The 17,500-nt window shown below is 50.1% G+C and overlaps 1 protein-coding gene across 1 annotated transcript in view; it reads left to right on the top strand.

The window, feature by feature from the left end:
• The first annotated feature begins 2,693 nt into the window (after nucleotides 1–2,693).
• LOC132817314 (galectin-3-binding protein-like) overlaps nucleotides 2,694–17,500 on the top strand; it is a 24,903-nt gene continuing 10,096 nt past the window's right edge. Inside the window, exons 1-4 of the mRNA XM_060827728.1 lie at nucleotides 2,694–2,751; nucleotides 5,937–6,131; nucleotides 6,282–6,473; nucleotides 16,807–16,938. Coding sequence (XP_060683711.1) covers nucleotides 2,694–2,751; nucleotides 5,937–6,131; nucleotides 6,282–6,473; nucleotides 16,807–16,938 — 577 coding nt within the window. The remainder of the gene's footprint in view (nucleotides 2,752–5,936; nucleotides 6,132–6,281; nucleotides 6,474–16,806; nucleotides 16,939–17,500) is intronic.

Below are 17,500 nucleotides of genomic sequence, written 5' to 3'. Positions count from 1 at the left end.
GTGTGAGGATAGTGAATGGGTGTGTAATGTGGTAGTGTGTGAGGTTAGTGAATGGGTGTGTAATGTGGTAGTGTGTGAGGTTAGTAAATAGGTGTGTTATCTGTGAGAGTGTGAAATTGGTGAACGGGTGTGTTACCTGTGGGTGTGTGTTTAGTGATGTGAAGCTGTCATCTGTGAGTGTAAGTGTGAGTGTCTCATTAGTGAATGAGTGTGTTGTCAGTGAGTGTGAGATTAGTGAATGGGTGTGTAATGTGGTAGTGTGTGAGGTTAGTGAATGGGTGTGTAATGTGGTAGTGTGTGAGGATAGTGAATGGGTGTGTAATGTGGTAGTGTGTGAGGTTAGTGAATGGGTGTGTAATGTGGTAGTGTGTGAGGTTAGTGAATGGGTGTGTAATGTGGTAGTGTGTGAGGTTAGTGAATGGGTGTGTAATGTGGTAGTGTGTGAGGATAGTGAATGGGTGTGTAATGTGGTAGTGTGTGAGGTTAGTGAATGGGTGTGTAATGTGGTAGTGTGTGAGGTTAGTGAATGAGTGTGTAATGTGGTAGTGTGTGAGATTAGTGAATGAGTGTGTAATGTGGTAGTGTGTGAGATTAGTGAATGAGTGTGTAATGTGGTAGTGTGTGAGGTTAGTGAATGGGTGTGTAATGTGGTAGTGTGTGAGATTAGTGAATGGGTGTGTAATGTGGTAGTGTGTGAGGTTAGTGAATGAGTGTGTAATGTGGTAGTGTGTGAGGTTAGTGAATGGGTGTGTAATGTGGTAGTGTGTGAGATTAGTGAATGGGTGTGTAATGTGGTAGTGTGTGAGGTTAGTGAATGAGTGTGTAATGTGGTAGTGTGTGAGGTTAGTGAATGGGTGTGTAATGTGGTAGTGTGTGAGGATAGTGAATGGGTGTGTAATGTGGTAGTGTGTGAGGTTAGTGAATGAGTGTGTAATGTGGTAGTGTGTGAGGTTAGTGAATGGGTGTGTAATGTGGTAGTGTGTGAGGTTAGTGAATGGGTGTGTAATGTGGTAGTGTGTGAGGATAGTGAATGAGTGTGTAATGTGGTAGTGTGTGAGGATAGTGAATGGGTGTGTAATGTGGTAGTGTGTGAGGTTAGTGAATGGGTGTGTAATGTGGTAGTGTGTGAGGTTAGTGAATGAGTGTGTTATCTGTGAGTGTGTGAAATTAGTGAATGGGTGTGTTATCTGTGAGTGCGAGTGTGAGATTAGTGAGTGGGTCTGCTATCTGTGAGTGCGAGTGTGTGATTAGTGAATGGGTGTGTTGTCTTTGAGTGTGTGTGTGTGATTAGTGAGTGGATGTGTAATCTCTGAGTGTGGGTCAGTGAGATTAGTGAATGGGTGTGTTACCTGAGAGTGTGTGTTTGTGAGATTAATGAATTGAACATAGAACATAGAACAGTACAGCACAGAATAGGCCCTTCAGCCCACGATGTTGTGCTGACCACTGACCCTCATGTATGCACCCTCATATTTCTGTGACCATATGCATGTCCAGTAGTCTCTTAAATGTCCCAATGACCTTGCTTCCACAACTGCTGCTGGCAACGCATTCCATATTCTCACAACTCTCTGTGTAAAGAACCCGCCGCTGACATCCCCTCTATACTTTCCTCCAACCAGCTGAAAGCTATGACCCCTCGTGTTAGTCATTTCTGCCCTGGGAAATAGTCTCTGGCTATCGACTCTACCTATGCCTCTCATTATCTTGTTTACCTCAATTAGGTCCCCTCTCCCCCTCCTTTTCTCCAATGAAAAAACTCCGAGCTCAGTCAACCTCTCCTCATAAGATAAGCCCTCCATTCCAGGCAGCATCCTGGTAAACCTCCTCTGATCCCTCTCCAAAGCATCCACATCTTTCCTATAATAGGGCGACCAGAACAGGACGCAGTATTCCAAGTGCGGTCTAATCAAAGTGTTATAGAGCTGCAACAAGATCTCACGACTCTTAAACTCAATCCCCCTGTTAATGAAAGCCAAAACACCATATGCTTTCTTAACAACCCTGTCCACTTGGGTGGCCATTTTAAGGGATCTATGTACCTGCACACCAAGATCCCTCTGTTCCTCCACACTGCCAAGAATCCTATCCTTAATCCTGTACTCAGCTTTCAAATTCAACCTTCCAAAATGCATCACCTCGTATTTATCCAGGTTGAACTCCATCTGCCACCTCTCAGCCCATCTCTGCATCCTGTCAATGTCCTGCTGCAGCCTACAACAGCCCTCTATACTGTCAACGACACCTCCAACCTTTGTGTCATCTGCAAACTTGCTGACCCATCCTTCAATCCCCTCATCCAAGTCATTAATAAAAATTACAAACAGTAGAGGCCCAAGGACAGAGCCCTGTGGAACACCACTCTCCACAGAGTTTGTTATCTGTGAGTGTGAGTGTGAGATTAGTGAATGGGTGTGTTATCTGTGAGTGTGAGTGTGAGATTAGTGAATGGGTGTGTTATCTGTGAGTGTGAGTGTGAGATTAGTGAACGGGTGCAGTTCTGAATTGGTTAACTGAGCTTTCCTCTGGGGGGAAGTGTTGGATTGATTCTCTGGTGTGGTTTGCCCCTCTCCCTCCCTCCCCCAGAGAAAGGCCATTCCTGCCCTGAACATCACTGGGGTGCTATCCTTGTGAATGATGTCATTGGCCTGTCTTGTCATCTCACTCTGACCTCTCAGTCGTTGATGTGGAGGATGAAGCGAGATCTCGCTGTAGTGTTTCTGACGTCCCTCCTCTTACACCTCACTAAAGGTATGTGACTACCGTCCCGAACATCGGTATAGAAGCAGAGAGACACTGACCAGTAGCTGGCCATTCAGCCCCTCAGCGCCTCCTCCTTTCACAGCTGGTCTTGTATCTTGGGGAATGGAACTATTCCGTCTCCCACCTTCCACCTGAAGCTGAGAGACGTAAACCCATCATGGCACAGCTTAGAGTTTCAGGATAATTCACTGAAACATTGAAATAAAAGTCTCATGAAAACAACTTACAAAGTTTGCGGAAAGCCCCATCTGTATCAGTCATGCCTCAGGGACGGAATCTATCAGCCTGGCCTGCTCAGGTCTGTACGTGACTCCAGGCCCCCATAGCAATGGGGGTCCCTCCCACCTGCCTTTTGTGAACAGAGTGGCCTGATATGGCCATTTTCTGGATAATGAAGGGATGGGAAGGACATTAAAGCACAAATCCGGGATTAAAACAAAGGGAGCCTCCCCCAACACCCACGTTCCCATCCCATGGAGATTTCTGTGTTCATCTCCTAATGAACATACTCAAAATCCCCAGTGACAATTAAATATTTCCGAAATTCCCAGTGTCAATTAAATATTCCCGAAATAACCAGTGTCAATTAAATCCTCCTGAAATCCCCAGAATCAATTAAATATTCCCAAAATCTCCAATGTCAATTAAATCCTCCCGAAATCCACAGTGACAATTAAATATTCCCAAACTCCACAGTGACAATTAAATATTCCCGAAATCCCCTGACTCAATTAAATATTCCCAAAATCCCCAATGACAATTAAATATTCCCGAAGTCCCCAGTGACAATTAAACATTCCAGAAATTCCCAGCATCAATTAAATCCTCCCGAAATCCCCACTGTCAATTAAATATTCCCGAAATTACCAGTGTCAATTAAATCCTCTGGAAATCCCAGGCTCAATTAAATATTCCCGAAATCCCCAGTGACAATTAAATCCTCCCAAAATCCCCAGTGACAATTAAATATTCCCGAAATCTCCGGTGACAATAAATATTCCCGAAATCCCCAGTGTCAATTAAATTCTCCCGAAATCCCCAATGTCAATTAAATATTCCCGAAATCTGCAGTGACAATTAAATACTCCCAAAATCTCCAGTGACAATTAAATATTCCCGAAATCCCCAATGTCAATTAAATATTCCCAAAATCCCCAGTGACAATTAAATATTCCCGAAAACCCCAATGTCAATTAAATCCTCCCGAAATCCCCAGTGACAATTAAATATTCCCGAAATTCCCAGTCTTAATTACATATTCCTGAAATCCCCAGTGACAATTAAATATTCCCGAAATCCCCGCTGTCAATAAAATTCTCCCGAAATCCCCAATGTCAATTAAATATTCCCGAAATTTCCAGCGTCAATTAAATCCTCCTGAAATCCCCAGGGTCAATTAAATATTCCCGAAATCCCCAGTGACAATTAAATATTCCTGAAATTCCCAGTGACAATTAAATCCTCCCGAAATCCCCAATGTCAATTAAATATTCCCGAAATCCCCAGTCTCAATTACATATTCCTGTAATCCCCAATGTCGATTAAATCCTCCTGAAAACCCTAGGGTCAATTAAATATTCCCGAAATCCCCAGCGACAATTAAATCCTCCCGAAATTCCCAGTGACAATCAAATATTCCTGAAATTCCTAGTGTTAATTAAATATTCGAGTAAAAAGTGAAGTCTGCAGATGCTGGAGATCAGAGCTGAAAATGTGTTGCTGGTTAAAGCACAGCAGGTCAGGCAGCATCCAAGGAGCAGGAAAATCGACGTTTCGGGCCAGAGCCCTTCATCAGGAATGAGGAGAGGGTGCCCGGCAGGCTAAGATAAAAGTAGGGAGGAGGGACTAGGGGGAGGGGCGATGGAGGTGGGATAGGTGGAAGGAGGTCAAGGTGAGGGTGATAGGCCGGAGTGGGGTGGGGGCGGAGAGGTCAGGAAGAGGATTGCAGGTTAGGAGGGCGGTGCTGAGTTGAGGGAACCGACTGAGACAAGGTGGGGGGAGGGGAAATGAGGAAGCTGGAGAAATCTGAGTTCATCCCTTGTGGTTGGAGGGTTCCCAGGCGGAAGATGAGGCGCTCCTCCTCCAACCGTCGTGTTGTTATGGTCTGGCGATGGAGGAGTCCAAGGACCTTGGTGGAGTGGGAGGGAGAGTTAAAGTGTTGAGCCACGGGGTGGTTGGGTTGGTTGGTCTGGGTGCCCCAGAGGTGTTCCCTGAAACGTTCCGCAAGTAGGCGGCCCATCTCCCCAATATAGAGGAGGCCACATTGGGTGCAGCGGATGCAATAGATGATGTGTGTGGAGGTACAGGTGAACTTGTGGCGGATATGGAAGGATCCCTTGGGGCCTTGGAGGGAAGTGAGTGTGGAGGTGTGGGCGCAAGTTTTACATTTCCTGCGGTTGCAGGGGAAGGTGCCGGGGGTGGAGGTTGGGTTGGTGGGGGGTGTGGATCTGACGAGGGAGTCACGGAGGGAGTGGTCTTTGCGGAACGCTGATAGGGGAGGGGAGGGAAATATATCCTTGGTGGTGGGGTCCGTTTGGAGGTGGCGGAAATGACGGCGGATGATACGTTGTATGCGCAGGTTGGTGGGGTGGTAGGTGAGAACCAGTGGGGTTCTGTCTTGGTGGCGGTTGGAGGAGCGGGGCTCAAGGGCGGAGGAGCAGGAAGTGGAGGAGATGCGGTGGAGGGCATCGTCGATCACGTCTGGGGGGAATCTGCGGTCCTTGAAGAAGGAGGCCATCTGGGCTGTGCGGTGTTGGAACTGGTCCTCCTGGGAGCAGATGCGGCGGAGACGAAGGAATTGGGAATATGGGATGGCGTTTTTACAGGGGGCAGGGTGGGAGGAGGTGTAGTCCACGTAGCTGTGGGAGTCAGTCGGTTTATAGTAAATGTCTGTGAGAGACCTCTCCGTCGGATATGTGGAACAGTCCATCTTCCGCAACTACACTGGCACCACCCCCCACCTTTTCCTCCGCTACATCGATGACTGTATCGGCGCTGCCTCGTGCTCACATGAGGAGGTTGAACAGTTCATCCACTTTACCAACACCTTCCACCCCGACCTCAAATTCACCTGGACTGTCTCAAATTTCCTGTTCCTTGGATGCTGCCTGAGCTGCTGCGCTTTAACCAGCAACACATTTTCAGCGTTAATTAAATCCTCCCGAAATCCCCAGGCGCTCTGGGAACTGGTACCCTGGGATCTGGTGCTCTGGGATCTGGCGCTCTGGGATCTGGCGCTCTGGGATCTGGTACCCTGGGATCTGTTACCCTGGGATATGGTGCTCTGGGATCTGGCGCTCTGGGATCTGGCGCTCTGGGATCTGGTACCCTGGGATCTGGTGCTCTGGGATCTGGCGCTCTGGGATCTGGTACCCTGGGATATGGTGCTCTGGGATCTGGTGCCCTGGGATCTGGCGCTCTGGGATCTGGTGCCCTGGGATATGGTGCTCTGGGATCTGGTGCCCTGGGATCTGGTGCTCGGGGATCTGGGATCTGACCTGTTGTCTTTCTTGCCCTAGGAGTGGATTACGGAGAGTTGCGTCTGAGCGGTGGGCGATTACCCAGTGAGGGTCGGGTGGAGATTTATTACAATGGGGAATGGGGTACAGTCTGTGATGATAACTGGGATATCGCTGACGCTCACGTGGTGTGTCGCAGTCTGGGATACATCAATGCAACCGAAGCTACCATCGGAGGCATCTTCGGATCAGGTACATCATCGGGTGTGGGAGTTGGAGGGGGAGGGGGGAGGGGGACGGGGAAGGGGAGGGGGAGGGGGGAGGGGGTCAGGACGCAGGGGATTCCAAACAGCAATTCATTCTGTACTTCAACACCCATCCCCCCGGCCAATCAACCCCCACGCCCTCCCCCGACCAATCAACCCTCACCCTCCCCATGACCAATCAAGACCCACCCTCACAATGACCAGTCAACACCCAACACACCCCTGACCAATCAACACCCACCACCTTCCTGACCAATCAACATCCACCACCCACCTGACCAATCAACACCCACAACATCCCTGACCAATCAACTCCCACCCTCCCCCCGACCAATCAACTCCACCCTCCCCCCCGACCAATCAACACCCACCCTCCCCCTGACCAATCAACACCCACCCTCCCCCTGACCAATCAACACCCACCCTACCCCTGACCAATCAACACCCACCACTCTCCTGACCTATCAACACCCACTAGCCCCCCGACCAATCAACACACAATCCCCCTGACCAATCAACACCCACCCTCCCCCTGACCAATCAGTACCCACCATACCCCTGACCAATCAACACTCACCCTCTCCCCGACCAATCAACATCCACCACCCCCTGACCAATCAACACCCCCTGCCCCGACCAATCAGCACAAACCATTCCCCTGACCAATCAACACCCACCCACCCCTGACCAATCAACACCCACCCTCCCCCAGACCAATCAACACCCACACTCCCCCTGACCAATCAACACCCACCCTACCCCTGACCAATCAACACCCACCACTCCCCTGACCAATCAACACCGACCCTCCCCCTGACCAATCAACTCACACCCTCCCCCTGACCAATCAACACCCACCCTCCCCCTGACCAATCAACCCACACCCTCCCCCTGACCAATCACCAACCACCCTCCCCTGACCAATCAACACACACCCTCCCCCTGACCAATCAACACCCACCATCCCCCAGACCAATCAGCACCCACCCTCCCTGACCAATCAACACCCACCATCCCCCTGACCAATCAGCACCCACCCTCCCCCTGACCAATCAATACCCACCATCCCCCTGACCAATCAACACCCACCCTCCCCGACCAATCAACACCCACCATCCCCCTGACCGATCAACACCCACCCTCCCCGACCAATCAACACCCACCCTCCCCCTGACCAATCAACACCCACCCTGCCCCGATCAATCAACACCCACCACTCCCTGACCAATCAACACTCACCCCCCAACCAATCAACACCCACCATTCGTCTGACCAATCAACACCCACCATCCCCTTGACCAATCAACACCCACCACATCCCTGACCAATCAACACCCACCCTCCCCCTGACCAATCAACACCCACCATCCCCTTGACCAATCAACACTCACCCTCCCCCTGACCAATCAACACCCACCATTCCTCTGACCATCAACACCCACCATCCCCTTGACCAATCAACACTCACCCTCCCCCTGACCAATCAACACGCACCCTCCCCCGACCAGTCAACACCCACCACATCCCTGACCAATCAACACCCACCCTACCCCTGACCAATCAACACCAGCACCCTCCTGACCAATCAACACCCACAACGTCCCTGACCGATCAACACCCACCACGTCCCTGACCAATCAACACCCACCATCCCCCTGACCAATCAACACCCATCATCCCCCTGATCAATCAACACCCACCACACCTGACCAATCATCACCCACCCTCCCCCTGACCAATCAACACCCACCATCCCTCAGCCCAATCAGCACCCACCCTCCCCCTGCCCAAGTTTGCCCTGCTGTCCTGTGCCCCCGTCAGTGCTGGGGAGGTATCAGTGGTCAGTGTTTCAGTGACAAGTGTGGAGTTTCTTTTAGAACATCGAAACCGTTCCCCTCTCACCTTGAAAGTGTGACGTCTCGTTATTGAATCCTTCACCCTGGGAAAAAGCTTGTCTCTATCCACCCTGCCTATACCCTTCATGATTTTGTAAACCTCAATCAGGTCCCCCCTCAATCTCCTTTTTTCTAGTGAAAACAAACCTAACCTACTCAACCTCTCTTCATCGCTAGCACCTTCCATACCAGGCAACATCCTCGTAAACCTTCTCTGTACCCTCTCCAAAGGGTCCACATCCTTTTGGTAATGTGGTGACCAGAACTGTACACAGTATTCTAAATGCGGCCGAACCAATGTCTTGTACAATGTTAACACGACCTGCCAGCTCTTATACTCAATACCCCGTCCAATGAAGGCAAGCATATTATATGCCTTCTTGACCACTCTATCCACCTGTGCAGCAACCTTCAGGGTACAATGGACCTGCACTCCCAGATCTCTCTGTATGTCATGACTTTTCCATTTACTGTATACAGTAGTTTGCTCTGGAATTTGATCTTCCCAAAATGCATCACCTCACATTTGCCTGGATTGAACTCCATCTGCCACGTCTCTGCCCAACTCTCCAGCCTATCTATATCCTCCCGTATTCTCTGACAGTCCCTTATGCTTTCTGCTACTCCACCAATCTTTGTGTCATCTGCAAACTTGCTGATCATACCAACAGTGCCCTCTTCCAGATCATTTATGTATATTATAAATGGCAGTGGCCCCAACACTGACCCCTGGGGAACACCCACTGGGCACCTTTCTCCATTTCGAGAAACTCCCTTCAACTACTACTCTCTGTCTCCTGTTGCTCAACCAGTTCTTCATCCACCTGCTAGAACACCCTGCACACCATGTGATTTCACTTTCTCCATTAGTCTACCAGTGGGAAGCTTATCAAACACTTACTAAAGTCCATGTATATGACATCAACAGCCCTTCCTTCATCTATCGACTTTTCACCTCTTCAAAGTTGGTAAGACATGACCTTCCCTGCACAAAACCATGTTGCCTAAGGCAGATGAGCCTGTTTTCTTCCAAATGTAAATAGATCCTATATCTCGGTATCTTCTCCAGCAACGTCTCTCCCATTGATGTCAGGCTCGCCAGTATAAAATTACCTGGATTATCCCTGCTACCCTTCTTAAATCAGCAGACAACATTAGCAATTTTCTAATCCTCTGGAACCTTGCCCGCGTTCAAGGATGCTGCAAAGATATCTGTTAAGGCGGCAGCTATTTCCTCTCTGGCTTCCCTCAGTAGCCTGGGATAGATCCCATCTGGACCTGGGGACTTCTAGAATATCCAACACTTCCTCCCTCCTTATGCCAACTTGACTTAGAGTAAACAAAAATCCGTCCCTAACTTCAACATCAGCTATGTCCCTCTGCTCGGTGAATACCAACGCAAAGTACTCATAAAGAATCTCATCCATTTTCTCTGACACTACACATAACTTCCCTCCTTTGTCCTTGAGTGGGCTAACTCTTTCTCTTGCTCCTTATATACGAATAAAAGGTTTTGGGATTTTCCTTAAACCTGCTTGCTTAAGATATTTCATGACCCCTTTTAGCCCTCTTAATTCCTCGTTTCAGATTGGTCCTACTTTCCTGATGAAGAACTTTTGCCCAAAACGTTGATTTTCCTGCTCCTCGGATGCTGCCTGACCTGCTGTGCTTTTCCAGCGCCTCTCTGATCTAAACTCTGGTTTCTAGCAACTGCAGTCCTCACTTTCGCCTACTTTCCTGATATTCTTCCAAAGCTTCGTCTGTTTTCAGTCGCCTAGACCTTATGTATGCTTCTTTTTCCCTCTTAGCAAGTCTCAAAATTTCACCTGTCATCCATGGTTCCCTAATCTTTCCATTTCTATCCCTCATTTACACAGGAACAGATCTCTCCTGAACTCTAATTAACCTCTCTTTAGGATCCTCCCTCATATTGAATACAGATTTCCTTCTAACAGCTGCTCCCAGTCCATGTTCCCCAGCTCCTGCTGAATGTAGTGCCCTCTTGACCATTTATGTGGGAGATCCAGGACAGGTTATTGGTTATTGACACGTCTGGGAAGCTAACACTCTTGACCCTTTCCACTTTAGCTCCGTTGATGTAGGGAGGGGTGTGCCCTCCTTTTGTCCTACACTTGCTGACATTGAGAGCGAGGTTGTTATCATTCTAGCCTCTATCTCCATCCCTGTACTCGGACTCACCATCCCACCACAGTGCTATCGTCAGCTCATTTGTAAACGCTGTTCATTTGGAATTTGACTGCACAGTCCTGGGGGTAATAGTGGGGGCTGGGAACACATCCTTGGGGAGGGGGAGGGGGCTCCAGTGTTGAGGGTCCTGGTGGAGGAGGTGCTGTTGTCTACCCTCACTGCCTGCGGTCTGTGGGTCAGGAAGCTACAGGGGGTGGGGGGCGGAGCTGAGACCAAGGTCCCGGAGTTTTGAGATCAGTCTGGAGGGGATGATGGTGCTGAAGGTGGAACTGGAGTCAATGAGCAGGAATCTGGTGTTCTTGTTTCAGGGATGAGTGCAGGGTGAGGGAAACAGCATCCACTGGGGACCTGTTACAACAGTCGGTATATTGTAGGGGATCGAGGCAGGGGGAGACTGGAGTCAATGTGGACCATGACCAGCCAATCGAAGCACTTCATGGAGGTCCAAGCCACTGGGTGGCAGTCATTAAGGCAGATTGCATGTGCTTCCTTAGGTCCTGGGATGACAGTGATGGTCTGGAAGCAGGGAGGGAGAGGTTGGAGATGTCAGTGAATCCCTCTGCCAGCTGGTTCACACAGGATCGAAGGGCATGGTCGGAGGCTCCCTCTGGGCCTGTCCCTTTCCTTGGGTTGTCTCCCAGGAAGACCGATCTGACGTCTGCAGTGGTTACCGAGGGAACAGGTGTGTCCGGGTCAGTGGGGACAGCTGACACCGTGACACTGGCATTCTGCTCAGAGACAGTATTGAATACATGGAGCATGTCTCCCAGGAAGACCGATCTGATGCCTGCAGTGGTGATGGAGGGGCAGGTGGTACCTCCCAGCGTAGGGGAGGGACATGTCAGGGTCTGCTATCTCACGCTGCTTCATGTTGTAGCTGTTATGTTGTGTAGGCCTTGCTGCAGGTGATGGTGTCCATCACGTTGGTTTGGAACCCTACCCTGGCCCCGTACTGCCCCTTGGCATCTCTAATGGCTCATGAGGCCACCTTCTCCCACCTCCAACAAGCCCCCACCCACCTGTACCCGCTATGCTGGTCTGTTACCCTCCCCAAATTCCTTCATACTTGGCCCCGTACTGCCCCTTGGCATCTCTGATGGCTGTGCGGAGGTCATATCTGGATTTTTTGTCAGCCTGGGTCACCTGCCTTGAATACTGTCATCAGGAGGGAGTGGATTTCCTGGTACATCCAGGGTTTCCCGTTGGGAACACCGGGATTGATTTTTCTGGTACGCAGCCCCCCACACACCTGTTAGTGAAGGTCAGTCGTGGTCTGGTGTACTTGTCTTGCTGATTGAGTGAATATAATCCCGTCCACTGACTCCACACAGTCAAAGAGAAGCTCCTCTGTCTCCTCAGACCAACACTGTCTGGCTTTTTGAGAAGGATCCTCCCTTTTCAGCTTTAATTTCTGAGTTGGGAGGAGGAACACGATGCTGTGACCCGACTTTCCAAAGGGTGTGCAGGGAACGGAACGGAACGGAATGGTCAGCATCTTCGTTACAAATCCCTCTCCACCAGGTTACACTCCAACAGGGTTATTTGGAAGCTCTGGCTTTCGGAGGGACTGGACAATGAAGGGACTCCTCTTGGTGGCAGCTGGGAATCAGGGAATTTTTGCAGGTGGTGTAGCGGTGCTCCGTACTGTGGGAAATGGTCAGTGGGACGTTGACAGACCCTCCTCCCCGGAGGGTGGCCTATTTGAAACCACTGGCCTTGGGGAATAAGGTCTCGGGGAATTTTGTCTTCAGCGGTGATGTAAATGTCATCCGATCCACAAGTTGTGGTGTGTACACAGCTGACAGGGTGGCAGGGGTGAACCTGTGTGGCACTGAGAAGGGTTGGCATTTCACTGTAAGGGGAGCAACGGCTCACCAGGGTTCGCCATGTCTGAGCATCAGAAGTTGTTGATTTGCCTGACCCGTGGATGGTGTACAGTGTGTGTGATGTATGGACAACACAGTCCGGAATGGCAGAAGTGGGCCATGTCTCTGTCATTCAGAGTACACAGCAGTCTGCCGGTCTGCCAGTCTAAATACATGCCTCCGAGTTTGGGACATTTCAACTCGGGGCAAAAGATTCCAACCGCCAATCCTATCCATGTATCTCACAATTTTATGGACTTCATTTACATCTCCCCTGAACCTCCGCCACAACCTGAGTTTTCCCAGCTTCTCCTTGTCGCTCTAATCCAGGCAGCATCCTGGGAAATCTCTCCTGCACCCTTTCCAAAACCTCCACATCCTTCCTGTCAGAACTGAACACAATACTCCAAGTGTGGCCTAACCAAAGCCTGATGAAGCTACAACATGAATCCTGTCTCCTGTACTCAATTCCCTGACCCAGTATGCCATCTACCTTCTTTATTATCGGATGGATCCCTCTGTATATTAATGCAGTTCAGGGTCCTGTCATTAACTGGACACTTTTGTTAACATGTCATCGCCCAAGATGTGATCTCTTGACATGTTCAGCACCTCACACCTTCCCAGATTAAACTCCATCTGCCATTTCCCCACCCATATCTGCAGCTGACCTCTGTCCCACGGTATCCTTTGACAATAGAACATAGAACATAGAACATAGAACATAGAAGGATACAGCGCAGTACAGGCCCTTCGGCCCTCGATGTTGCGCCGACCGAATCCTACCTAACCTATACTAGCCCAATAACTTCCAAATGCCTATCCAATGCCCGCTTAAATGACCATAAAGAAGGAGAGTTCACCACTGATACGGGCAGGGCATTCCATGAACTCACAACCCGCTGTGTGAAGAATCTACCCCTAACATCTGTCCTATACCTACCACCCCTTAATTTAAAGCTATGTCCCCTAGTAACACCTGACTCCATTAGCAGGAAAAGGTTCTTAGTATCTACCCTATCTAAACCCCTAATCATCTTATACACTTCTATCAGATCTCCCCTAAACCTTCTCTTCTCCAATGAGAACAGCCCCAAGTGCCTCAGCCTTTCCTCATAAGATTTTCCTACCATTCCAGGCAACATCCTGGTAAACCTCCTCTGCACTCGTTCTAAAGCTTCCACATCCTTCCTATAGTATGGCGACCAAAACTGCACACAATACTCCAGATGAGGCCGCACCAGAGTCTTATACAACTGCAACATGACCTCAGGACTCCGGAACTCAATTCCTCTGCCAATAAAGCCCAGTACACCATATGCCTTCCTCACAGCACTATTTACCTGGGTGGCAACTTTCAGAGATCTGTGTACATGGACACCAAGATCCCTCTGCTCATCCACACTACCAAGTAGCCTACCATTAGCCCAGTAATCCATCATCTTGTTATTCCTACCAAAGTGAACGACTTCGCACTTAGCTACATTGAATTCCATTTGCCACATTTCCGCCCAGCTCTGCAACTTATCTATATCCCGCTGTAACCTACCACTTCCTTCCTCACTATCCACAACTCCACCGACTTTTGTGTCATCCGCAAACTTGCTTACCCAGCTTTCAAGTCCTTCCTCTAGATCATTTATAAAGATAACAAAAAGCAATGGTCCCAAAACAGATCCTTGTGGTACACCGCTAGTAACTGCGCTCCAAGATGAACATAATCCATCAACTACTACCCTCTGTCTCCTTCCAGCCAGCCAATTCCTAATCCAAACCTCTAATGTATCCTCAATGCCATACCTCCGAAGTTTTAGCATTAGCCTACCATGGGGAACCTTATCGAACGCCTTACTAAAATCCATATACACAACATCTACTGCTTTACCCTCATCCACTTCCTTGGTCACCTTCTCAAAGAACTCAATAAGGTTTGTGAGGCACGACCTGCCCTTCACAAAACCATGCTGGCTATCCCTGATCACGTTATTCCTACCCAGATGTTCATAAATCTTATCCCTTACCATTCTCTCTAAGACTTTGCCCACCACTGAAGTCAGACTCACTGGCCTATAGTTGCTAGGGCTATCCCTACTCCCTTTCTTGAACAATGGGACCACATTCGCTATCCTCCAGTCCTCTGGTACTATTCCTGTTGACAACGACGACATAAAAATCCAGGCCAATGGCTCTGCTATCTCCTCCCTAGCTTCCCATAGGATCCTGGGGTAAATGCCATCAGGCCCAGGAGACTTATCTATATTCATCCTTTCCAATATTCCCAAAACCTCTTCCCTGCATATTTCCAGGGCATCCATTCTAATTATTTGTGATTCCATATTCACATCAGCAACCGTGTCCTGTTCCTGAGTGAATACTGAGGAAAAGTACTGATTTAATGTCTCTCCAATCTCCTCCGCCTCCACACACAACTTCCCACTACTATCCTTGACTGGACCGATACCTACCCTAGTCATCCTTTTATTCTTGACATACCTATAGAAAGCCTTTGGGTTTTCCCTAATCCTACCAGCTAAAGACTTTTCATGTCCCCTTCTCGCTTCTCTTAGCTCCCTCTTTAGCTCCTTCCTGGCTACCTTATAACACTCAATCGCCCCTACTGAACCTTCACGCCTCATCTTTACATATGCCGCCTTCTTCCCTTTCACAAGGGACTCCAATTCCTTACTAAACCACGGCTGCCTCACAAGGCCCTTTACACCATGCCTGACTGGTACATACCTATCGAGGACACGCAGTAGCTGCTCCTTGAACACTCCCCACATCTCATTAGTGTTCTTCCCTTGAAGCCTGTTTTTCCAATCCACACATCCTAAGTCATGCCTCACTGCATCATAATTTCCCTGCCCCCAGCTATAGCTCTTGCCCTGCGGCACACGATTATCCCTCTCCATCACTAAAGTAAAAGTCACCGAGTTGTGGTCACTGTCCCCGAAGTGCTCACCTACCTCCAAGTCTAACACCTGGCCTGGTTCATTACCTAGAACCAAATCCAATATAGCCTCCCCTCTTGTTGGCCTGTCGACATATTGTGTCAGGAAACCCTCCTGCACACATTGGACAACTTTCTACACTAACCACAACTCCACCGATCGTTGTATTGTCTGCAAACTCACTAGCCCACCCGTCTACATGTCTATCCAAGACATTGATATCTGTATCTCACAGACAGCAGAGGTCCCAGTACAGATCTCCACCCTGAAACCCACCCTTCCACCGTTACCCCCTGCCTCCCAAGGGCAGGCCGGTTTGGAATCCACACGGCCAGGTCACTGTGGACCCCACACATCTTCATCCTCTGGCAGAGTCTCCCATGAGGGGCCTTGTGGATTTTAGAAACATCTGTGGTGATAAATTAGAGATAACATTTTGGGTCAGCTTTTAGGATGGTGTTCTGAGGAAGGGACACTTAACCCAAAATGTTAACTCTGGTCTCTCTCTCTAAAGACACTGCCAGATCTGCCGAGTTTTTCCAGCAAAATCTGATTTTGTTTCAGATTTCCAGCATCTGCAGTTCATACAGTCATAGAGATGTACAGCACAGAAACAGACCCTTCGGCCCGACCCGTCCATGCTGACCAGATATCCCAACCCAATCTATTCCCACCTGCCAGCACCCGGCCCATATCCCTCCAAACCCTTCCTATTCATATACCCATCCAAATGCCTCTTCAATGTTGTAATTGTATCAGCCTCCACCACTTCCTCTGGCAGCTCATTCCATACACGTAACACCCTCTGTGTGAAAAATGTTGCCCCTTAGGTCTCTTTTATATCTTTCCCCTCTCACCCTAAACCTATGCCCTCTAGTTCTGGACTCCCCGACCCCAGGGAAATATTTTGTCTATTTATCCTATCCATGCCCCTCATAATTTTGTAAACCTCTATAAGGTCACCCCTCAGCCTCCGACGCTCCAGGGAAAACAGCCCCAGCCTGTTCAGCCTCTCCCTGTAGCTCAGATCCTCCAACCCTGGCAACATCCTTGTAAATCTTTTCTGAACTCTTTCAAGTTTCACAACATCTTTCCGATAGGAAGGAGACCAGAATTGCACACAATATTCCAACAGTGGCCTAACCAATGTCCTGTACAGCCGCAACATGACCCTCCCAACTCCTGTACTCAATACTCTGACCAATAAAGGAGTTAAATAAAGGAAAGTCCCCAAGGTTTCATTGATATATAAACGGAACCAGTTGTGATCTCTGATGTTCATCACCAGCAGTCCCCTCCCTCTGCCCCCCCACTCAGCACCATTCCCGGGAGTGGGATAGGGCGGTGTCCCTGGGATGAGGAGGAGGGGTGTAAGTGCTGTCTGTTTCCCCTCCCCCCAGGGTCCGGCTCCATCCTCCTGGACGATGTCCACTGCTCTGGGTATGAATCATCTCTCACACAGTGTCAGAGCGAAGGCTGGAGAATTCACAACTGTCAGCACTCAGAGGACGCAGGAGTTCGCTGTGACCCACGTCAGTGAGGGGGGGGGAGGGGGGGGCAGTGAGGGGGGGGGGGGGGGGCAGTGAGGGGGGCGGGGGGGTCAGTGAGGGGGGGTCAGTGAGGGGGGTCAGTGTGGGGGGGTCAGTGAGGGGGGAGGGGGGTCAGTGAGGGGGGTCAGTGAAGGGGGTCAGTGTGGGGGGGGCAGTGAGGGGGGGCGGGGGGGTCAGTGAGGGGGGGTCAGTGAGGGGGGTCAGTGTGGGGGGGTCAGTGAGGGGGGAGGGGGGTCAGTGTGGGGGGGTCAGTGAGGGGGGTCAGTGAGGGGGGAGCGGGGGTCACAGAGGGGAGAAGGGGGGTTAGTGAGGGGGGAGGCGGGGTCAGTGAAGGGGGAGGGAGGGGGGTCAGTGTGTGTGGGGCAGTGTGGGGGGGTCAGTGTGGGGGGGCAGTGAGGGGGGTTGGGGTCAGTGAGGGGGGAGGGGGGTCAGTGTGGGGGGGGCAGTGTGGGGGGCAGTGAGGGGGGTGGGGTCACTGAGGGGGGAGGGGGGTCAGTGTGGGGGGGTCAGTGTGGGGGGGGGTCAGTGTGGGGGAGGGTGTCTA

This window comes from Hemiscyllium ocellatum, chromosome 1 (assembly GCF_020745735.1).
Source record: "Hemiscyllium ocellatum isolate sHemOce1 chromosome 1, sHemOce1.pat.X.cur, whole genome shotgun sequence".
Taxonomy (NCBI): Eukaryota; Metazoa; Chordata; class Chondrichthyes; order Orectolobiformes; family Hemiscylliidae; genus Hemiscyllium; species Hemiscyllium ocellatum.
This window is presented reverse-complemented; position numbering and strand designations above follow the sequence as displayed.